Raw genomic sequence first — 24538 nt, 5'->3', positions numbered from 1 at the left:
CTGGTATCTTTGCATCTGGGATTTTCCAGGAAAGCTCTGCTAAGTTAAAGGAAAACAAAGCCAATTTGTAGGATTTGTGGAAATGACTTCAAGGAGCTGGTTAAATGAAGCCGTTTTCCCCCACCTGAGTATCTGGCTCCTTCAGAGGGCTGTACTAAGCACAGCTGAAATTTATTTTGCCAATTTTGAGGCTTACATTATAAAAAATAATCCTGGGTGAAATCTCATCATCATTATGGCAAAGTGAGGCGCTCATTTCACAATGGTTGTTTAAAGTTAATAGTAAATCAGCTGAGCAGCCACTAAAAAGATGATGTATTGGCTTAATTCCGTGTTGTTACAGAGAAACCATCTGAGTTAATACATACATGGAGATGTTGGCAGACGGCTCCTTTTGGTGATAATATTCATTTTTATGAATGGCTCATTTATTTTTTATATGTTTCTCTTTACCCCTGCCCTTATTTCTCGCCTCTGGGTCCCAGGACTCGAAGGTGGAAAGCGAAGGATAGTTTTGCATTTTAATGGAAAGAAGGAAAAGCCTGCTGCTTTGGACCTCACCAAAGAGGTGAAAAATAGAGAAGAAGGAACAACTCAGGGGCAGAAATGAGTTTCAGAGGTGCCAGTCAGCTGGTTGTTTACTGAGTCTACACCTTGTGTGTTGTCCTAGGTGCCTTTGTTTCAAATCCAGGCAGTGAATTATCTGCTCACCTCCTGCAGGAGGAAACTTTGTATGCACGGGACGTTTTATCCCTTTCATCTAATCAGCTGAAGAATAAGAGCATATTCACTTGAGGGAAAAAAAATTACATTTCAGGAAAATATGCCAGACTTTGTGTGTGTGTGTGTGTGTGTGTGTGTGTGATGGAATCCAGGGCTTTAAGTGTGCTGTGACACTCTATCTCTGTGCTACACCCCAGCGCTATAGAGCTTGTCAAAGGGTGGAGAGAAGCTGGCCACGGCTGGATTGCTCATTCCTCTTGCCATGGTATGTATGTTTGCAGTCAGGTCCCAAAGGGTGTGACTGCCACTGCTAAGCAGTCCCTGTATTTGCTCTGCCCACCGGGCCAAGGTTTCTGGCTGTCTACTGAGCAGTATGGCCGGGAGCCCACTCTTGTTCATCCCCAGTGCCCTTATTTCCCCAGGGCTATCTCCCCCTCCACACAGCCTTCCTTGAGAAGAAGATACAAATGGGATAACTGGGAAAGGGATCATGGAGATCTTTGGGGTCACAGGCCACAGCTGAGGGAGGTCTGAGGCCCTTCAAACATATGAGAGGCAGAGGAGCAAAGTGGAAGGAATTTCAGCTCCAGAGGTGAACTGCCCTGCCTGGGACCCTGGGTCTTCTGCCTGCTGGATGTGCCGCCCTCCGTGGGCTACTTAACTTCTTTACGCTTCAGTTTTGGGGAAATGAGTCCAATAAAAATACCCGCCTCGTCGTCTGATCATGAGGTTGAAATGGGTGCGTGTGGGGAAATCACCTAGAGCATTGCCTGGTGCTATGTGGTCTGAATGTTTGTTTCTCCCTAAAGTTCATGTTGAAACCTAATCACCAAGATGGTGGTATTGGAGGACAGCGGGGCCTCAGGAGGGCCCCTCCCTTAGGAATGGGATTCTGCTCATGCCAGTGGCAAACCCTGGTTTTGCCACGTGTTGCTGGTTTCGCGGGCACGCGGTGTGCCAGGGTTACGGAGTCTTGGAGGCTTGTGCTGAGATTCCAGAGGAGAGCCTGGGAGAGCAGGCAGAGGTTGGAGTCGCTGCAGGCAGCTCCTGACAGGGCCATGCGTGAAACTGAGAGTGAAGCCGACACTGGAGATGCCAGGAATGTGGAGCGCTGGCCCAGGGAAGCTGCTGGAAGCAAGTAGAGCCAGCCCAAGAGAGTAGCCGCAGACTGCAGCCAGCAGGGCTGTAGGCCTGGGGCTCCCCAGCCCTTTGGAGATCATCCCTAGCCACCGTGCGCCCCAGATGCTGCAGGATGGAGTGTTTGCTCTGCTGGGCTTCCATCTTACTCTGATCCGATTCTTCCTTACTCTTTTCCTATTCTAAGCTTTTGGAATGGGAATGTTTACCCGGGGCCATTGTCTCTTGGAAGTGTGTCACTTGTTCTATTCGTTTTCCAGAGGCTTAGAGCTGAGTTTCTCTTGAGTCTCAGAGGAGACGTTGGACTTGGACGTTTGAACAACAGCTGGGACTGTGGAGACTTTGGGGACTTCTGGAGATGGGCTGAATGCATTTTGCTTTTTGAGATGAAAATGGGCCTTTGGGGCAGGAGCAGAATGCTACAGTTTGGATCTGAAATGTCTCCCAGAGGCCCGCGTGTGAAAGGCTTGGTCCCCAACCTGCTGTGCTACTGGGAGGTGATAAAACCTTAAAGAAGGGGGGCCTAGGGGCTGGGGATGTGGTTCAGTGGAAAAGTGCTTCCCTGATATGTGTGAGGCCCTGGGAGGGATTCCTGGTACTACCAAAAAAAGAAAAAAAAGGAAAAGAGGTGGGGCCTACTGGGAGGAAGTTAGGTCACAGGTTTATAGTCTTGAAAGGGACTATCAAGACTTTGGTCCCTTCCTGTCTCTCTTTGCTTCCCAGCTAACATGAGACAAACAGGTCTCTTCTATAATGTATTCCTGCCATGATGTATTGTGCCCCTATAGGCCCAAACAATAGCCAAGTGACCATGAACTGAAACTGTGAGCCAAAATAAACCTTTCCTCCTTTTAAGTTGATTACCACAGGTATTTTGTCACAGTGCCCTTATAAAAGAGACCCCTGAGAATTAGTTGTCTCCTTCCACCATACAAGGAGAAAGAAAGAAGGTATCATTTAAGACACAAATTAAGTTTTACCTACTGATATTATTTCAATGTCCTGTACTCAAGCAGTCCCCAATTAACACTAAAAAAAAATGCATGACTGTACCCATCACCCTACACTTTGTTTGAAACTGAAAAGGGCTCCTCTTCCAGGGTTCAAAGTTAACCATGACTCCACTTATGGTGGTATCACATCGAGTCTTTGGGGATTTCCTTGGCATTGTGCAGGGGTGCTCCAAGAGCCCAGTGGGTCATAGCAGACTCCACCACTAGAAGACTCGCACTTTAAATGGATAAGACACTCACTCATAGGGAGCAGTTAGATAATACACAAGGCAGCCTCTGATCAGGTTCCTAGTATGCGGCTGAGAAGGGATTGCATAGAGCTCAAGGAGAGAGGTCATGCAAACAGTTCAACTCTGCTAATCGCCACGGTACTTGCCCTTGAACCTCTTTTCTTGAGGATAATAGGGTTCTTTCTTATTTCTTGAACTTCTCCTCCTTGTCCTCCTCATTCTTGTCCTTTTTCTAGAATGTACATGTTCTACAAGAAGATACAGAATATTGGAGCTGGATCCTCAGACTCCCGGTTGAGAATTACCTGGGGTTACTCATCAAAAGTGCTGATTCTTCAGCAGAAACCCAGGTGACTAAATCAGCCTCTGAGAAGGTGACCTGGACTTCTTAAGAAGTTGCTTTTTTTTTAAAGTCATCTTTTTTAAGAAGCTGCTCCAATACTTTCCATGTGTACTTTTAGCATGAGGATTATTGACTTGGAAAGAATTTAATCCAGTCTCCTTATTGTACAGAGGGGAAAGCTAAAGCCCCAGAGAAATGAAGCCGCTTTCCCCCAGTCACCCAGCTGGTTCGTGGCAGAAGCCTAACCCTGCAGGAGTGCTCTCACCGCAGAGGACTTCAGGCTTTCTGGATGTGAAACCTTCACACCGGCCAATACTGGGTTCCGTTTCCTGTCCAGCTGGCGGATAGTCCAGGCTACACCAATTGGGGACTTATTGCCATATTTTACAACAGGCATAAATCCCACATTTCCAAATAAAACCAGAATCCAGTTTATACCCAATGAAAATAAATTAATTTTAATGAGGACCTCACTTATAGTGTTTACAGAGTTTTGCAGGTTTCATCTGGTAATTTAAGACTGTTTTACTTTGAGTGTTGGTATTGAAGGAATGAAGTATTTTTTTAAGACAATACGGAAAAGACCATAAATATAACTATTTCCTAGCTTTAAAAATTCCACAAAAAAAGACTAATTACAACATGAAACCAGTTACAGAGGCAAAGACTAGACAATAATAGATAAATGGGAACATGCCAGACGTAGAGGAGGAAGGGGGGAGATGCAGATAGAGTACAGTTATCTGTGTTTTCCCTCAAATTTTGATGTCTTTTAAAGTGGCATCAGCATTAGTCACCAAGGTGCCCGTACTCGAAGGCCAGAGCCTATGGCTACTGTCTACTTTAGACTGTCCCTCAGTGGTAAGCTCCCTGCCATGAATGGGAGAGGAGTTTGATGCCCAGAATGTAGAAGAGTGAGATAAGGGATGTATGAGGACACGTGAAGGTGAGAGGAGGAAATGAAATCCAGGAGGAAGCCTGCGTCTAGCTATCCTTCATGGGACTGGTGTGCTTAGAAGAGGATCAAATGTCTGGAAGGAGCGTGGTGTGGTTTGGCAGGAAGGCCACGATGAGTCCAAGGAAGTGCAGTTGCTTGGAGGGTAAATGTGGAGAGCTAGAGTAATGGGTTATAAAGGGACACTAGTGCCTATCTATCCTGTTTTGTAGCTGCTACCAAGTGTGTTTGGATGTGGAATGTCTCCCAAAGGCTCATGGGTTGAAAGATTGGTCACCAGATGGTGATGCCTCTTGGAGGTAGAGGAACTTTAAGGAGGGAGGGCCTGGTTGAAAGAGGTGGGTCATTGGGAGTGGGCCTTGAAGGGTATACTGTGTCCCTGATCCCTCTTCCCTCCCTCCCCCCCCCCCAGCTGCCACAATGAGAAATGTCATGCTATGTATGTGCTGCTCTCCATAGTCTTCTGCCTCACCATAGGCCTGTCAGAATTGGGCAAAGCGACAGTGGATTGAAATCTCTGACACCATGAGCCAAAATAAACCTTTCCTCCTTTACATTGATTTTTCTCAGGCATTTTATCACAGTGATAGTACGTCAACTAACTAGACAAGCAAACAGCAAAACCATCTAAGATGGTCAGTTTCCTGTTCTAATTTCATTCATTCATGTCTCGTATGTTCCCTGATTCAATTGTTTCAGAACTATCTGTTGCTTTCTAAAAATGATAATCATATGACCTCTATTTATGGTCTGTGAACATACTCCACCACTACTCCATGACTCAGTGACTGAGGCACATAGAAGCTGTGTGTCCCTGCCCAAGGACACATAGCTGGGACTCAAACCCTGCTCCATTCCAGACTGTCCTTTGAGTCACTGGAGTGCTCCATAGAGTCAGCCCGTGTTCAGGCATGTTCAGGGGGACAGGCTACAAATCCTCCCCACAGTCTTTTCCATCACTTCATCAAGGTGATGTGAGTCTGGCTTGGGAGGTGACGTCAGCCCAGTCTCTTTGTTTCTATGAGTCAAGTCTCTGTAACAGGAAAAAGGCAAGTGATTGCTGGGATTGCTGGCTGCTCTGAAATGCCTCCTGTCCCTGGATCTGACCATTCTTCCTACCTGGGGGAATCTTTATGTACTTATTTTTTCATGGTAACATGCTGACTTTTTGTCTATTCCACAAGTTTCTTTTTCTTTTTAAAATGTGTTGTTTTTAGATATACACTAGAGTAAAGTGTCTGTTGACACATAATACATACCCGGAGTAGAGCTTACTCTAATCAGGACCCCGTTCTTGTGTTTGTGATGGACTTTCACTGGTTGTGTATTCACACATGAGCATGGGAAAGTGATGTCCAATCCATTCTCCTCTCTCTCTCCCATTCCCCTCCCCTCTCCCTTCCCTTTCTCCTTTGTCTAATCCAGTGACCTTTTATTCTTCCCTCCCAGGGGGAAGTAGAATAAACCATTGCCCATGTGATAGCCATTATTTAAAAAAAAATTTTTTTAGTTGTTGATGGACTTGATTCTTATGTGGTGCTGAGGATGGAACACAGTGCCTCATGCATGCTAGGCGAGGGCTCTACCACTGAGCCACAACCCCAGCACCTGATAGCCATTATTTTTTACCAGCAGAATCTCTGAGTTTGTTCAGGGTAGCAATGGACCCTCCTAAAGGATGCATTTTTCAGTTTTCCTTGAAGTAAGATGCACCCCTTTTCTAAGTTTTGGTCAGTGCACTATCAGGCCTTTAGGCAAGTCTATTTCACATTTCCCGTCTTCCTTCCTGCTGCCAGCAATATAGATTTGATGACTAGACCTCTGGCAGCCATCTTGGGCCAAATAAGACTTTGAGGATAGAATCTACATACTGAGAATGATAGTGTAGAGACAGGATGGTTCTCAGATCACCATGGAGCCACCCTGCCAGCCCTTGACTTTCTTTTCCATAAGACAGAAATAAATACTTTCATATTTAAGTCTATTCTTTGGGGCTTCTTTTTTTTTTTTTTTCTCTATATGCAGACAAACTAATTCTTACTGATGTACCTTCAAACTCTTTCCCTTTCTTTGGCTGTACCATTTCCCTTAAATTATGGTATTAATTATACTATGGTCTGCCTGACAAATTGATGACCTGCTGGCACTTCCAAATCAAAATGTGCAATGCTGCATTCATAAGCATCCCTGGAAAATGGTGTGTCCTGTGTTTGTTGTTGCTGTAAATGGCGACACCACTTTTCTTGTCACTAGAGATCAGAAATCTCATATTATCTTTCTATCTCTTATTCAATCAGTTCCCAAACTCTAGGGGTTCTCCATTCATCGATCTAGCATTTGGAGAGTGTATTATCTCCAGAGAGGACTGCGGCTGGAGGTTCAAGGGTAAGCCAAGTAGATATTTATCTGTTCTCATGAAGCTTACAATCAAGACAGGCGTTCATTAAGTAATCACACAAACCAACATAAAATTGCAACTGTGCCAAGCACTGCAAAGAGAGCGCTGAGAACGTATAAGGGGGGGTCAAGGAGGACTTCAACTGAGCTGTCACAGGGAGGATGAATGAGACCCAGTGTGACCAAGAGTCAGGGTGTGGGATGGCGGCTGTCATTTTAGGAAACAGCATGTGAGAAGGAAAAAGAAGGACGGGGCAGCATGTTTCCAGGAGTTAAGGAGGCTCTTGGCCGAAGCACCAGGAGCCACAAGAGATCCGGGAGGCAAAGGAAGGATCCAGATCATGTCAATGATTTTGAGTTTCATTTTAAGAGAAGTGGTGTCGCGAGCATCCACGGCTGTGTGTGTGAGCTATGCGCATCGTAGCCAAATGAGGGCTCAGGTCTGGCACTGCGCTCTGACTGGGCTGTGGGACAAAGGAGTGCTTTTCCTCTGGCTCTGCCTGTGATCCCACACAGCACCTGAGATGGGTGTGACTTGTCACGATGTCGATCAATCCGCTGACACAGGACATCACCAAGCAAGACTCCGCCCTTGAAACCTTATCCCCTGCCTTATTTGGTGAAGAACATTCTATCCAAACTCCTTCGTTGGTCCCCCTATAAAAATAAAGAGATTCCGGGTGCGCGCTCTCTTTTCCAGCAGTGGAAGCTGACCTTCAAGGTCACAGAGCAGTCCTGTCCTCCATGTGAAAATCACTTCTGTGGCCTGCGTTTTCCCCTGCTTCTTAGCCTAATGCTGCAGCCAGCTCTTCTGAACCCAGCTCACCTCGTCAGCGCGGGTTGCTGGCCAGACAGTGGGGGGGTATTCCAAGGGGGCTCAGTGGTAAAGAGAGGAGGGCGGTGGCCGATCATCTCTGCGGTGCCCTTCCTATTTCTCCTCCCCTCTTCTCTTGGTTCCCTCTGCCGTGGCCTCTGTCCCTGGTTGGTGACTTCTCTTTCTGAAACTCACTCTCCAAGTACTGAGGATCCTTCTTCCAAATCCCACTGCTGATCAATTTGTTCCCATTCCCAAAGGCTTTCAAGAACCTCCATTTCCTCCTAATTGAAATCCACCTTCCTGAGCCAGAGTTCAAGGCCCCCACAGTGTGGCCCTGGAAGCCCATGGGACCCTCACCAGACCCCAGCCACTCTCCCTCGCCTGCATGCTTCAGCCAAACTGTGCCACCTATGCCGGCCTAGGTCTTTCCTTGTGCTCTTCCTAGGACTGGAATACCATTTTCTTAATTGACCGTTTGTCCATGGAGACCCCCTCTGCAAACCAAATTGCCCTCCCCCCACTAGAGTCATTCTTCCTCCTGTGTGTCACTGAACAGTCTCTGTGCTCCCCAGCGGGGAGCCTGTCTCTTCCTGATCTCCCCGGCTGGGGCTGTAGCTCAGTGGTGGAGCACTTGCCTAGCATGCGTGATGCCCTGGGTTTGATTCTTAGCACCATATAAAAAATAAATAAAGTTATTATGCCCACGTATAAATAATAAAAATATTTTTAAAAAGAAGACTGATCACCCAAAATAGCTTCTTGACAAAAAGATCCTGGCTTCCTTTCAGCACCCAACTATTCCTCTCCTTAGAACCAGGGACTCAATCAAGGTCAACTAAAGCAAATGAATGATACTCAGATAAGTTGGTGAGTAGCACCCCTGGTCACATTGTATAATTTTTGTTTTTTGAACTGAGGATTGAATCCAGGGACGCTTAACCACTGAGCCACATCCCCAGCCCATTTTATTTTTTATTTTGAGACAGGATCTCACTAAGTTGCTCAGGGCCTGGCTAAATTGCTGAGGCTGGCCTTGAACTTGCAGTCCTCCTGCCCTCAGCCTCCTGAACCACTTACATAATTCTTTCATAGTCGATGGATGTCAGTGGTACACTGAAGGTGACCTGGGTAACATACAAGCTAATTTTGGACATAAACTACTTCAGTTCAAATCCCAGCTCTACCAGTGCCCGTGAACAAGTTACCTCATCTCTCTGTGCCTCAGTTTCTCTGTCTGCACAATGGAGATGACAAGGTGCGTGTAACTTGAGTTAGTTTACAGAAAGCACGTTGAAAAGTGCCTGTCCTAGAGTGAGTACTGACTAAAGGTCTTCGTCATCATCACAGGGTTCCTGTCACTGTGTAAGAATGCCACTGTGACTCAGTCTCTTACTGGGCGGTGCCTGGGGCTGGACTTCTGGGCAGCATGATCTCTGCACAGTGTTCAGTGGAGGAGCTTCCCATCAGCTCTAACAAATGAACTTGTGTCCTTCTTAGTCCACCAGCTTCCTGTGTGTGCTGTGTAAACCAGTGAACTGTGAACTCTGTAGGTGCAGAGACCATAATGATGACAACTGGCACTATGTAATCCTTACGCTTGGCATTTACTGTTCAGAGTATTCATAGAGATTGACTCATGAAGTTTTTTTAAAAAAATGTTACAAGGGAACTAGAGCACAGAGAGGTGAGGCAACCTGCCCAGAGGTATACAGCAACCTTTGAACTCAAATCCAGCTCCAGCCCCTATGAACATTTTTTCTTTTTCTATGCTATTTCTCCTCCTCTCCATATCTCTGACATCTGATACAGATCAGGCACTTGGTTAATGTTTGCTGAGTGATGAATCCCAGTGGCATCTTTAGGATGGCCTACTAGTACTTCCTTTGTCCAGAACTTTTTTTCCCCCCACAATGTGTTTTTTGACACAATATCTTTATTTTATTTATTCATTTATTTTTATGTGGTGCTGAGGATGGAACCCAGTGCCTCACACTCGCTAGGCAAGCGCTCTACCCACTGAGCTACAATCCCAGCCCCGTCCAGGACCTCTGATTGGCTTCCTTGCCCACTGATCCATCTCACCCTCTAATAGCAACTGGTCAACTGTTTCCAGTCTTTTCAGGAAACGCTGTGTGTGTGTGCCCCCACCCCTCCTTTAGGAAACACCCCCTGTTACACCCAGCTGTGCCCCCCAGCCAGCTCTCTTCTTACTTTCCCTTCCTTAGAAAGAGATAGTCAGAGACACCGGCGCACTTGGCTGGTGGAATTAAAAATTGATTTAAAAAATTTTAACGGGACTTTATTTTCCAAAACTTTTTTACTCTGAAAGATGTACATACATGTTAATTGTAGAGATTTGGCAACTGTAGAAGTGCACCAGGAAAAGAACTAAATGTAAAGCATATTTTTGCTCCCTATTTAAAATATTCTTTCGTGTTAAATGAACCTTACAATTAAAAAAAAATGAAAGGAAATCAAAGGATTAGACATTATGTGTTATGGGGAGAGAAAATATTTCCAATTCTCCCTTGCCTCCATCCACCTTCTCAGAGTGTTGACGACTGCCTTAACCACCTTCTCTCCTGTTCAAAATGTGGAATTGGGCCTCAGTTAAATACAGAGGCACAGAAGCTTCCCCGATTCTCCCATAGTTCCTGAAAGAAAAAGAGCCTACTACATCCAACGCAGCCTGGGTTACAAGAATGCAGGAAGAAAAAAACACACATTCCATACTATGAAGCAAATCTTCAAAGGTTTCCTATACTCCCTTTCAGAATCATTTCTTTTTCCTAAAAAAAAAAAAAAAAAGTCCTGGTCACATACATGTAAATATATTTATTTGGTTTTGCAAATAAATTTCAAAAGCATGTATGCCAGAAGAGCATTAGACCTAAAATCAGGATTTTTCTGTTTTGGTTCTTAATATTTCTGTCTGGGTTAATTAAAGTGTATGTACTCTCTTCCTTAAAAAAAAAATTACAAATGCAATAGATATATACTGTAGAACATTTGGAAAATATTAAAAATATACAGAGAACCAGGCACTGTGGCACACGCCTGTAGTCCCAGTGGCTCAGGAAGCTGAGGCAATAGGATCACAAGTTCCTGTACCAAAAAAAAAAAAAAAAACAAAGAGAAGGAAATGAAAAGCATCAGTAAATCTACCATGCAGAGTACCTGGCCCATTCTCAAATTCTCACTCTCTGGATGTGGATGAATGGGAAGGAAAGGAGAAACATTTGTAGTGATGGGGACCTCTGTGCTTGGCTGGTCCCCAATGCCAGACATCTGGTCATGACATTCTGATTCCCTTTAGAGACAATTCCCCCCACAACCAACCACCCAACCACCTAGCCTTCTAGCTACCCACTCAGCCACCCACACTTCATGAGGAAAATGTCCCTCATAGTCAGTTGAATAGTCATTTCCCAGGGCTAGGCATTGTCTTAGTGCATTTTCTGTTGCTAAAATAAACTACCTGAAACTGGGTAATTTATAAAGAAAAAGGCTTTATTCTCTTCACAGTTCTGGAGGTCAGGTAGTCCAAAAACATGGTGCCAACATCTGCTTGGCTTCTGGTGATAGCCTCATGCTACTTGCAGCATGGTAGAAATGTGAGCACATGCAAAAGAAGTGAAACATGAGTGACAGGTTTGCTTTCCAACACCTCACTCTCAGGTTAGAGTTAGATCTAGTCCCGCTTGAACAGAAACTCACTCATGTGAGAAAGGCATTAATCCATTCATGAGGGCTCCACCCCCAAGACGCACACACCTCCTAACATTGCTGCATTGAAGAATTAAGCCCCAGTATGAGTTTTGGTGGGGACAAACCATAGCAGGCATGAAACCCAGGTAGTCTAATCGATTTCCTCCCAGGGAACTTTTATCCAATGGATCCAGGGAGAAGGCAGGTCCCTTCTACTCTAGTGATAAAGATGGAAAGCTCCCTGCATCTGCTAGATGCTGCCGTAGTTACAGCCATGTAGAGAAAGTCAGTCTCACATTATGAAGAAAAAACAAAACAAACAAACAAACAAAAAAAACTGGAGAATCCCTTACTGTGTTTGAGTCTCTGGTCTGGTTGTTCCTTGTTGCAGTTGTGCTGGGTTCTGGCTGGAACCAGCCACTTTTAGCCTTTCCCAATTTGGTTACATGAACACATAAGTTTCCTTTTGATCAGTACTAGTTTGAGTTGGACATTTTCTCACTGAAACCAAAAGTTGTTTTGTTTTTTTTAAAATATCTTTATTTTATATTTATGTGGTGCTGAGGATTGAACCCAGGGCCTTGCACATGCTAGGTGAGCACTCCACCACTGAGCCACAACCCCAGCTCCACCCCCCAAAGTTTTATTTAAACCAAGCACCCAGCTTACATGGAAGGAAGAGAAAGTTAGGAAGTGTATTTTTTAGGAAATAAATTTTCTCAAAGGAAAGTGTTGGGCCTTTGGATATGGCCAAAGGTATAGGAGGCAACCCCCCTTACCTCAGGGGACCCAGTTATCTCCCATCCCTTGCAAAGCCCTGGTAGGAGTCAGGAGGGTGCCTTGCTGCTGTGGAAGCATTGGTCCCAACAAAGGGTCTGTTATCTACCTGTCTTTCTGGAACTGGGTGGCCCAACAAACATGGAGGGTGGCCTACTTTGGCAAGGAGAAGACACTAGATAAAGTGTCTTCCACCTTTCCACTCTTAGGCGGGGCTGACCACTGTTCCCAGTGCATCCAGCCACCAGCTAAGGCGACTCCAGATAGCTCAGCTCCAGGGAAACCCCCCTTTCCAGTCTGCCTCTGTCTAACTCTTGCCTTTAATTTCTGTCCCACAGCTTAACCCCTCTCCTGCCCTCTTGGCTTTAACAACGAATCTTACTTTTTCCTCTTTTGTCAGAGAACCTCCTAAGAACTCTCATCCTTCCACCCTGGCTCTCCCTGCTCCACTTAGAACATAAATCCTGACCCTTATTCATTTAGCTGCTTCTCCACAATACTCCACTCCAGCTGCCTGAAGGCAGAGGTTTGGACAGTGCCAGCAAAGACGGGGGACAGAGGTCCGTTTGGAATGGAGCCGTGGTGAGTTATTGTGATAGTCACCTTCCCAATTTGTGCAGATTGTATCTTCCCGTCACCATAAAAACATACCTGAGAAATCAACTTAGAGAAAAGACTTACTTTGTCTCACTGTTTTGGAACTTTTAGGGCCTGACCTATTGGCCCCGCTGCTTTGGGCCTGTGGCGAGGCAGTAGGTCATGGTGGGAGCACTTGGCCGAGTGGAACTGTTCATCTCACGCCCAGGAGGCAAAAGCAGGTAAGGAGAGGCCGGGGTCCCATCATTCAGATCTAGTGGACATCCTCAATGTCCCAAGACCTTCCTGCCTGGCCCCGCCTCCTAGAGGTCCTGCCACCTCCCAATAGCATCTCCCAGGGGACCAGATCTTTAATACATGGGCCCTTAGGGGCAGTCAAGAACCAAGTTATGAGGGTAAAAAGCAGTCAGTTGTCACTTATAACACTCTGGAGGTATTTCTGTGTAGGTTCCACAGAGGTAAGATGTGGGCTCCTGGTTACTACCCCACCCCACCAGCTGGCTTGGTGGCCTTCATCTTACATTCAGTGATGGCTGGGGAACATCTGAGGGACGATTTATGGTGTTTTTTAAATTTTACTCATCTTTCTTCTTCCCCAGACAAGAAACAATCCTTGTCTTGTGCTTGTATCATCACTTTAAATGGATTCTTTTCTTTTCTTTTCTCTTCTTTATACTGGGGATTGAACCCAGGGGCACTTAACCACTGAGCCACATCCCCAGCCTTTTTTTTCAATGTTATGGTTTATATATGGTGTCCCCCAAAAGCTCATGAGTGAGACAATGTAAGAAGACTTGGGAGAGACATGACTGGGCTCTAGCACTAACCTAATCAGTGAATCAACCCTTGATGGGATTAACAGTGCTGGCTGCAGGCAGGTGGGGTGTGGCTGGAGGAGTGGTTCAGTGGGGAATGGCTATCAGGTATATATTCTGTATAGGAGGAGAGTGGAGTCTCTCTCTGCTTACTGATCACCATATGAGCTGCTTCTCTCTGCCACATTCTTACGCCATGATGTTCTGCCTCACCTCAAGCCTCAAGGAACAGAGCTTACAGTCTATGGATTGAGACCCTGAAACCGTGAGCCCCTAAATAAACTTCTCCCCCTCTATAGTTGTACTGGTCGGGTCTTTTGGTCAACAGCAATGAAAGAGCTGACTAAAACAGTATACATATTTAAATTAGAGACAGGGTCTCACTGAGTTGCCTAGGGCCTCGCTAAATTGCTGAGGCTAACTTTGAATTCGTGATCCTCCTGTCTCAGCCTCCCAGGCTGCTAAGATTCTCTTTTTTAAAAATACACCTGTATTTATTTTCTCTGTGGACCCTTCATAGGGCAAAAAAAGAGGAGCCCAGACCTGAGATAGAAAGAGCTGCTTCCAGACTTTTAATGACCTTCAGGCTCCTTCCCTAACACTCCTTTACTTTCCAAAGCGGGGCCGCTGTATATCCACCTTCTCTTGCTTGTTAGTTCAATTACGATCATTCTCTGCCTCCTTCCAAATTGTATTTGAGGTGGCTAAAAATAAAACACACACACAATGAGATAAAGAATGGTATCTAGATCCCTTAGATAGAAGATGAGGAAAATGCAATTAAACCAGGACACTTGGAAGAAAGTTGTGATAGAAAATGTTTGGTTTCTGCAGTCAACAACAGTAATAACTGATTAAGTATTTAGGTAACAGTGACTCTTTGCACTTTTTTTTTTTTAGAGAGAGAGAGAATTTTTTAATATTTATTTTTAGTTTTTGATGGACACAACATTTTTGTTTGTATGTGGTGCTGAGGATCGAACCCTGGCCGCACGCATGCCAGGCGAGCGCGCTACCGCTTGAGCCACATCTCCAGCCCCGACTCTTTGCACTTTAAATGGTCCATATTTCCACTGTGATTGAGCACCCACTAATGTGAAACATTTCAAGGAACAGAGAGGAGTGAAGACCCTACCCTTTCGGTGCTCACGAAGTCCCCTGCTCCCATTTGAACCTCATGTACAAAGAGTGCTCATAAATTCCTGTGTGTTTGATCCACCTCATTCTGTGCCAAAGTTCATGGCTCATGTATTTGGTAAAACTAGTTCTACTGCTTAGCATGTATTATTGGACCAGGGAAGTATGTCCAAGCCAAAGACAGCCACACAGGCATTGGACTCAGGAACCCAGTGGACATCTCAGGTTACTTGATAAGAGATTGCCTAATATGTTTCCTTCATCTTCATGAAGATACACCAATTTTGTCAGATCATCTTTTCTAAAGTTGCCTGCAACAACTCCCTGTGGACCTTCACATTCCTCCCATTGACTGGAGGGCTGTATGCCCTCTTCCCTTTGAACCTGGGTAGGACTTGGTAACTCCCTCAAACAACAAAGTATGGCAGAGCAGTGTTATAGGACTTCTAAGTCTTCTTCCTTGTACTTGGAAGTACAAGCTCTTGGAAACGGGCTCCAATACTCTGAAGATGCCCCAGACTCCGTGGGGAGAGGATCATATGGTAGGAACCAAAGCCTCTGGCCCACAGACCTGGCTGGGCTCCTATCTGACAACCAGCACATGACGCAGCCATCTGATAGTGCAACCCCAGCCTGAGTGGAGCTGCAGGCTGAAGGAATGTGGAGGAGAATACCCCATTCCCACTCAACCCCACCCAAACCGCAGATTCATGAGCAAAATAACTGACTTTCGTGGTTTTCAGCTTCAAAGTTTTGAGGTGGTTTGTTAGACGGCAACAGATGGCTGACACGTCAATCCCGTGGCATCTTTCGTCTTGGGAAGTACAAATGCCAGTGCAAACTGGATGCTGTGGTGCACGCCTATAATCTCAGAGGTTAGGAAGGCTGAGGCAGGAGGATGGCAGGTTCAAAGCCAGCCTCAGCAATTTAGTGAGGCTGTAAGAAACTTAGGTGCTGTCTCTCTATAAAAAAAAAGCAGGGGGTGGGGCTGGGGATGTGGCTCAGTGGTTAAGTGCCCCTGAGTTCAATCCTTGGTACCAAAAAAAAAAAAAAAAAAGGTTGGGTTCATCCAGAAATGGGCCACCTGAGCTCAGGCCAAACCTCAGCTTCTCCTTGTCTCCACAAGTCCTATGTTCATCCCAGGCTCGGGAATTCTGAGAGCCAAAATGACTGCGGCTATGAAAGAGGTGCTATTTCATACTACTTTAAATGCTTGAAAATTCTAGCGCTGAACACCTGCTCCTGAGAGCATCTTGGCGTGCCTTGCTGTTGCACTCTTAAAGAGGACAACTCATATCCTCTTTTCTCTGCTCTAGAAATAGGGGATTTTATTTTATTTTTTAAATATTTATTTTTAAGATGGACACCATATCTTTATTTATTTTATTTTATGTGGTGCTGAGGATCAAACTCAGTGCCTCACATGTGCAAGGCAAGCACTCTACCGCTGAGCTATAACCCCAGCCCCGGATTTTATTTTTTTCCTCCAATCCCCAAAACCCTCCCTGTACCTAGATCCATAAACTAAGATGATTGTTTTCCCCCCCCCCCTTATTACTGTGACTCCAAATCCTGGGGTTTTTTGACCAGGGAATGAACGCAGGGGCACTTAACCACTGAGCCACATCCCCAGCCCTTTTGTGTATTTTACTTAGAGACAGGGTCTCACTGAGTTGCTTAGAGTCTCCCTAAAGTGCTGAGGCTGGCTTTGAACTCGTGATTCTCCTGCCTCAGCCTCCTGAGCTGCTGGGATTGCAGGCCTGCACCGCCACATCTGGCAAGCCCTGGCTTTTTTCATAGTGTGATCTACCATTTCTTCTGGGCTTGGGGTTCTACCCTCACTGCCATCTTGCAGCCTCTGTTACTTCTTATCTCAGGCTGTGCCTGTTCCCAGGCCTTCTTGACAAGACCAACCCTTAAACGGTTTCCTACAGCTGATTGTTGAGGAGGCAGTGCAGCCCAATGGTAAGCAGCAGGCGCCTCCCAGTTGGAGAAGCAAGGAACAAGTTCATGCGTTCTCTAAACCTACCTTATAAATATAATTAGGATTCAGATGAGATGGTCTCCGTTGGCCAGGATTGCTATCTCATCAGACACCTGCTTTGTGAAACAAGCAGAACCCCCATCGTTGGACATGATAATGCACCAACCTAGAGACCCTCTGTTCCCTGTTGCCTTGCAGATACGGTGGCCAATGACATGTGGACAGAATTGTTTCACTGGGTTGGAAGAAAATCTCCCTCGAAGCAGCTGACCTCGTTGGGAGGCTCCTCCTTGGGCTCCTCCTTCCCCTTCCTGTGAATATCATGCTGGAGTGACAACTACCACTTGGATCATGCGGTGACCCTGAGGACAGAAGCCCTATGCTAATGCAAGTGGGGGATGATTAGAAGGATCCTAGGTCCTAGACGACCACAGAACTACCTTGTGATCAGCTCACCTTAGTACTTTTTCATGTTTGAGAAATGTTACTTCAAAAAACTTTATTTTTTGTCTCTAGGATGGGAGGCTGAATTTAATTCCTAATTGAGACATATGATAAATGCTAGTCAAGGGCTGGGGCCGTGGCTCAGTGGTAGAGTGCTCGCCTAGCATGCGTGAGCACTTGGATCCTCAGCACCACATAAAAATAAAATTTAAAAAAAGATATTGTGCCCACCTATAACTAAAAAATAAATAAAAATAAAAAATAAATGCTAGTCAAGATGATTGTTCTCTCTTGGCATCTTTTCTCTTGGGGACTGTCTGCTCTTGGGGTCCAGCCATCTCCAGGCTGATGTGTCCCACCAGTTAGTTCTGGTTAAAATAAGAAGGAAACACGCTGCGCGGTAGATTCTAGGGGTATGTTGAAGCCATAACTGATAAGGCTTTTCTTTAGTTGGGGACTATAGAAGGAATCTTCTTGCCCAATATTTGTCAGTAGGCTGGCTGGTCTCTGTGACCTGAGAGAATGTGTCCTACTCAAGGACATCTCCACCTTAACTACATGCCATGAATCTGCCACTCAGCCTTGCTCTGTTATGATGCTGAGTTGTAGAAGATGAAGTTAGAATGAAAAGCACAAAGAAAAGTTAGTGGTTAGGAAAAAGAGAAGCTTTCATCTCTAAGATTTGGTTGTTATTTTTATTTAATTTTATTTTTTGATATTGGAGATTGAACCCAGGGGTGCTTAACCACTGAGTCACATCCTCAGCCCTTTGTAATATTTTATTTAGGGATAGGGTCTCGCTGAGTTGCTTAGGGCCTCACTAAGTTGCTGAAGCTGGCTTTCAATTTGTAATCCTCCTACCTTGGCCTCCAGAGCCGCTGGGATTATAGGTGTGCGCCACCACACCCGGCTGATTTTGTCATTCTTACTGAAAATATTTTTTAAAACCACATTCCTATAAACAATTACAATTTCAATCTTCCATTTAATAAAATGTTTTGTAAGGAAAATAAAGAGAAGAAGAAGAATATCTAGAAATGCAGGAAATTCACTTAATTTTTAGGCTAGAAAATTTTGTATGAAGCAAGTTCAATTCTATACAAATTTTTTGAATTGGTATTGTTTCGTTTACTTAAAAAGGGATATGGATCAAAACAGTGCAATTATAAATGTATCAATTCTTTTTATAATCACAGAAATTAAATTAAAAATTTTTTCCTTTGGAAAGATGCATAATTCACCCCTTTTTTCTTAGTAAACAAATAGTCAGCAAGTATCTTACCTTCAAATAAACTTTTGTTCTGAATATTGGTATTCATCAATTACAATGAAATGAATGTAGGAGATATTCTTTCCTCCTATCTTATAGAGCTTTTTCAATTAAATTTAGAAATGGCTTTTAAATTACCATTGCTGAGTGAACAATTTAACATATTAATGTGTATATGATTATTTATTTTGATTTAATCAGTCTTGATATTTGTAAAAATCAGTTCCAATTGTGACCATGGGACAATTCTTGTATGTGGTTCACAGGCTAGAATTTATACATTGCTAGGATTAAGCTAAGGAGCTAATATTACATCTGTTGATCTAACTGACCCTCTGAAGAAATACTTTATTGCTTATAAGATGAAAGAGAAAAGCACAGTATTTTTAAACATTATTTTGTTAATCTTAAATGCAAGACATATGTGTATTAAATTCTTTTTTTCTCTCTCTCTCTCTACCAGGGATTCAACCCAGCAGTGGTCACCACTGAGCAACATCCCCAGCCCAGTTTTTATTTTTTATTTAGAGACAGGATCTCACTAAGTTGCTTACAGCCTCACTAAATTGAGGAGGCTGGCTTTGAACTTGAAACCCTCCTGCCTCAGCCTCCGGAGCCGTCAAGTGTGGGCCACCATGTGTATTAAATTCTTACTGATCTACAGGATCTTTCTCAACTTGTTGAATATTTATAAATCCTGTTCTTCTGACACCTGTCATTATTAAACATGTTCCTGCTACTATTTATAATTTTAGGGGTTTCATCTAAGTCAGAGTAATACAGCGATTACTGTTAACTGATTTTTACACTGAAAAGATGTTGCTTACTGTTCATAATAGAAGCATATCATTCATTCATTAAGTCTTTCAACACAGACAAAAGAAATTCCCTTTGTGAAGAATATGCTTTTTGCAAAAGTCACTTATTGATAAGACCAAAATACAATGATGATGATGCCATGTGAATTGAGAAATACACTTATCCGAGCCCTCTGCACCAACTGAAGTCCATCCATAAATAAGCAAAAAGCCTTTGATCATCTTAAACAGGTCAACACTGTACAACGCGGACATTAAAATCATGTTATCTTAAGCACTTTGGTTTAGGAATTGACCTTCTTAAAATATCATTTCAAAAAGAGCTCAAAGCATGTTTGGAGTTCATAAAAAGCCTAATTATGTGAATTGCTATCTCAGGAGCACGACATGGTATTTAGAAAAGAAAATAAGACAAAAAAAAAAAAAAAAAGCAAAAAGAAATACCAGGTGCCTACAAACAACAATCCCCAAGAGGGCTAGAAGGAAAACCTAATTTTGATAGCAGACAAGACGGTATCAAGGCAATGCCAAAGTGTACATCAAAATGCAAAAACAAAAACGAGGCAGGCAATTGGTGGTTTCGGTTATGCAGTTACGAATAACCAATTAGATGGTCCTCACTAATACACAGGAACTCTTGTGGTCATTGTAGGTCACAGAAACGTGGCCATAAGAGAAGCTGCTTTGGACTATGTGTTGTAGCTGTTAAAAGGAAACCCCAGAATTCATGGTGAGTGACTTCTGATTATGAAAAAGTCAAGTATTAACTGAATTCAGTATAAATTTTTTATTTGTTCTTTTTAATTCTACATGACAGTAGGGTAGATTTTGACATATCATACACACATGGAGCATATTTGTAAAATATGCTTCATTTTTGTGGTTGTACATGATGTGGAATTCACTGGTCGTGTATCCTATACTAACTTAGGAAAGTTAGGTCCAGTTCACTCCACCGTCTTTGCCATTCCCATCCCCCTGAATTCAGTACAAAATTTTGATGTTTTCCCCACAATGAGAATTTCAGGGCTGAGGGTGCGGCTCAGTTGTAGAGCATCTGCCTATTATCAAGTGCAAGGCCCTGGGTTCAATCTCCAGCACTGGAGGGAAAAATTAGAGAATTTCAGCAGTGATTTTCCAGTGGGAAACCATGTCTTATCACTCCAGTAAATTCAGAATATGCACTAATATGCACAAAAGATGAAATTAACATCTATTCAACATAGACCTTTTTCAGAGCTGATCTAAATTGATGGTTCATACAATCAAAATAAAGGAATAAACAGACACAATTTTCTTAAAGCACCCACTTATGTTGACATAATTTCCGTTGTTAGAGCTGTGGAAGTCGGAAGAGGCCTCTGCTACCTCTGCTATATCAAGGGTGCATATGGGTACCAAAGTCCTTCCCAGGGGGAGGAATCAGAGTATTGGGACAGGAGTCATATATAGATTTTTTACATATTTATGAAAACAAGTTTCCTGAGGAGTTCAATTAGGCAATGTTGTTAGCATAGTTTGCACAAAATGACCCAAAAATGCTGTAAAACTTACATATCTTTAAAATATTTTAAAGTCAGACTTTGTTCTTATTGGCTATCCAATTAGAGCAAATTAATGACTTTTTTTTTTAACAAGCAATAATCTGAAACATAAAATTAAGTTTGGGGTTAAGAGCAATTCTTGGAATTGTTAAGGATATACATTGATTGAATAGTAATAAAGAGATGCAGGGTGCTAGGATTAATGGCTTGAATACTTTACCAGAAGAACCTCTTTTTAAAAAGTGCCTCACACACTGTGCAATTATAGAGGTCAGTACATTTCTCAGATATACACTCAATTACATGTTGCTGAAGTTTGTATCTTCTGGAATCTGAAGTTATTTAAAATGCCAAATTTTGAGAAGTGTTTTTATCATCTCATAAGATTTTGCTTCATCCAAGTGAGATTCCAGGATCCATTATACTTCTCAGAACTTCTCAGTTCATTATTTGATAGGGTTCAATCAAGGTTAGAGGACTGAGTGCCCAGCAAAGATCTTAGATGCCTAAAGAGAGCAAAAAGCAAATTGAATCTCTTCTAAGAATCCAACTGTTCATGAGAAACAAACTTGAAGTAACAACGCTAAGCAGAAAATAGACAAGTTGTGTGATGATCTGGAAAACAGCAATGTTGGCATAAATATCTGAGAATCACCATGGACCATAAGTTGATTATGAGTATGCAAAACAGCAACGAAAACAAAAAGTCACATAGGATGTGCTAATGAGAGGATGACAGACAAATCTATTAAGTTATAACCCACAAAGACTGTCTTTTATCAAGGCACTGCATGGTCCCAGGACACATGACTTCAGTGCTCAAACAAACCAGACACTGGTGCCTCATTGTATAGAGACCTCGCTGGCTTGGAACCCTGCCTTTAAAATTATCTGCATAGGGTTGGACAAGTGGTGCACACCTGTATTCCCAGGGGTTCAGGAGGCTGAGGCAGGAGAATCATGAGTTCAAAGCCAGCCTCAGCAACTAAGCAAGGCCCTGAGCAACTCAGCAAGACCCTGTCTCTAAATAAAATATAAAAAAGGGCTGGGGATGTGGCTCAGTGTTTAAGCGCCCTGGGTTCTATCCCTGGTACCAAAAGTAAAAATAAAAATCTGCATAGCTCTAAAGGCAAGAAATTTGTTAAAGGAACCCTAAAAGTCAGGTGTGGAGGAGTTTCACTTTGCATTAAGGCAGCCTTTCAAACACAGACCCCAAATTAAGCAGCAAAAGTTTGGTTACCCTCAAATCTCCTTTCAGTTTACACGCTGTTAGCAAAATAAATAAAGTTTTCATTCTTGGTTTCTTTCCTGGAATAAAATATCAAATGTCCTAGGAGAGCTGAGGCCTCTCAATTTGCTAGATTGCTTTTCAGAGGTCAGAATGAGAACACTAAGGATTAGATGGAGATGATTTTAATGTGATGAGGGAATGGCCAATGAACCCTTCTCCATTTTCCACCATTGCTTTCAGTAACAGGTTGTCCATAAATACCGCGTAGAATGTCATCTCTGATGGACTGATAGTGACCTCGTGGAGAACTGTGTTGGGGACAGGAGGTTGGTCCCAGCTCAGCAGGAAAGCAGGCTGTGCGCGATGAGTAACACCAGCCTCAGGTACAACTATTTCCTGTTCCTAATCTGTTTGTTTCAAATAACCTCAACGATCCTGGAGAAGAAGAAGGGTGACAGATGTCCCCACCTGCACATATTCCCTGCCCATAGATCACAGATAAGGGAGAGAGCTTTAGTAGAGGTGATTTTAGCTGAGAAGGAAAGTGCGGGTTTGGTTCTTTCTCTGGAGATTCTGAGAAGTTCCCAAGGGTCATTTGGATGTGGCCAAGTCAAGTCTACAAGTCACCTGACGACACCTCATCAGGACCATGGACTCTCTCACTGCATCTTCTTGGCAGGTAGAAATGTGCTTTCCAACCCTTGGGACGGTGGAGACATTGAAGCGCTTGCTTGCTTTGTTTGATGTCTTTTCCATGACATAAGTGTCCTTGAGGACAGTTCCTGTTGAACGCCATTGACCTATCAGAGGACTTGAATAACAGAGGACACTATCCAAAGTGGTTAGGTAATAAGGTGACTCAGAAGGAAACTAGAGATAAAGCAGCTTCCTGATGAAAACCCTGAGGGATGAAGCTGACAGGTGAGGAGGACCTAGCGAGGGTGGCCAGAGCGAGGGCAGCTGCAAGCCGGCTGCCAGGAGGGGTGCCTACCCATCAGAAGCCAAGGTGTCACAGGACTCCTCCAGCCTAGGAGCAGGGCTGGACAGCAGCCAGGCCTTTCCCAGCGCCTCTCAATCGTTCTTTCTTCCAAGTCCAGGTGTTGCCATCGTCAAAGGAGTGGGTGGTAGAAGGAACAGCAGAAGGTTCTGCATCTACATAGATGTGAAATTTATTTAAGTTCATCTTCCTCCTCGGTGGGCAGGACAGACGGGCTCCCTCAGTGGCCACTCCTCTTGGACAACATCAGCACCTTTCAGGTTTAGGATTCATTGTCACTGTTAAAATGAAACAAAATAAAACAGAACTGTAGTATATTTTTAAGAAGCAATGCGAAGATGCAGAAGTAACTAGAGAGCATTAACACCAGGCATGGTGGTGCACACCTGTAATCCCAGCGGCTTGGGAGGCAGAGGCAGGAGGATCGTGAGTTCAAAGCCAGCCTCAGCAACTTAGCAAGGCCCTAAGCAACTAAGACCCTATTTCAAAATAAAATACAAAAAAAGGTTGGGGACGTGGCTCAGTGGTTAAGCACCCTTGAGTTAAACCCCCAGTACCAAAACAAAACAAAACAAAAAACACTGACATTCAGGTAGCCAACATTGTCCAGCTTACAATTTCTGAAACAAAGGTCAGTTTGAATTTTGTATTTGATCCCTGAGGAGGAAATCCATGAATGCCAAGAAATAATCCCAGCTCTCGTTCTAATATCCCTCCCCAGCACTTACGCAGAGAGAACCAGATGGAGTCGGGGTTCCCCCCTTTAATTAAATCTAATCCTATTTTCTATGACTAGATGCCAAAATAGCATTTTTTTTTCTCTTTAAATTCCATGTGTTGTTTTCCCTCAAGAGTTTGTGGCCCTGGCAGGTTTTCAATAGCCCGTTTTGTTCACACCCACAGAGGATCTGGAGGTGCCCATTCAGCATCATTTAGAATTCAGTCATCGGGCATCTTAGGGTGTGAGTAGACATAAATTATAGAGTTGGTATTTGAACCTGACGGTGTTATTGGCTAATCTGTGCTTTTGTTTCGAACTTGACTATCTCTGCCAAATATCTGGCTTCTCAGCTTTTTCCCAGCGGGTTCCCAGGGGGACTGCACCTCCACACAAGTCTCCTAGAAAGCAAATTGCAGTAGCTTCCTCCCCACTTTTTTTTTTTTTTTAGTTTTGTACCCCTTCACTCAAATTCTAGCATGTCTCTATTTGAAGTCAACTCTGTCTCCAAGAAAGTACTTGAGAAATAATTATCAACAGAGCTGGTGTCTCCCGAGCTCACAGGTGTGTTTGGCCTGCAATGGATGATATTGTTCCGACTCCCACTTCAGTGATCTCAGTAAAACACAGAGTGGTAGCTAGGCATGGTGACACAGCTGTGGTCTCAGGTACTCAGGATGCTCGTTGGAGCCAAGGAGTTCAACGCCAGTCTAGGCAACATAATGAGAGACCCCATCACCAATTTAAAAAAAAAAAAAGTTTCCAAAAAGGACTTTAAAACAACCAGATCAATTGATGAATTTGATCCTCAGCACCCTTCTCCACCCGAAAACAAATTGTTGTTTTTCTTTTTAATCTGAAGACCAACCCTTTCTTATTTTCT

The 24538-nt window shown here is 43.8% G+C and overlaps 1 protein-coding gene and 1 long non-coding RNA gene across 2 annotated transcripts in view; one reads left to right on the top strand and one right to left on the bottom strand.

Moving 5' to 3' along the window:
- The window catches only part of LOC124102621 (uncharacterized), a 52724-nt gene extending 34467 nt beyond the window's left edge, over positions 1-18257 (top strand). The window contains exons 5-7 of the long non-coding RNA XR_009228171.1: positions 12501-12682; positions 12809-12918; positions 16832-18257. This is a non-coding gene — a long non-coding RNA (uncharacterized LOC124102621). The remainder of the gene's footprint in view (positions 1-12500; positions 12683-12808; positions 12919-16831) is intronic.
- Positions 18258-19937: 1680 nt separating this feature from the next.
- The window catches only part of Tmem154 (transmembrane protein 154), a 43299-nt gene continuing 38698 nt past the window's right edge, over positions 19938-24538 (bottom strand). Inside the window, exon 7 of the mRNA XM_046458976.2 lies at positions 19938-23215. Coding sequence (XP_046314932.1) covers positions 23200-23215 — 16 coding nt within the window. The 3' untranslated portion in view covers positions 19938-23199. The remainder of the gene's footprint in view (positions 23216-24538) is intronic.

This window comes from Marmota monax, unplaced genomic scaffold (assembly GCF_021218885.2).
Source record: "Marmota monax isolate L192 unplaced genomic scaffold, Marmota_monax_Labrador192_F-V1.1 WCK01_AAM20220418_F8-fsc00002, whole genome shotgun sequence".
Lineage (NCBI taxonomy): Eukaryota > Metazoa > Chordata > Mammalia > Rodentia > Sciuridae > Marmota > Marmota monax.
Note: the sequence above shows the minus strand (reverse complement) of the source record. Positions and strands in the feature narration are given on the sequence as shown.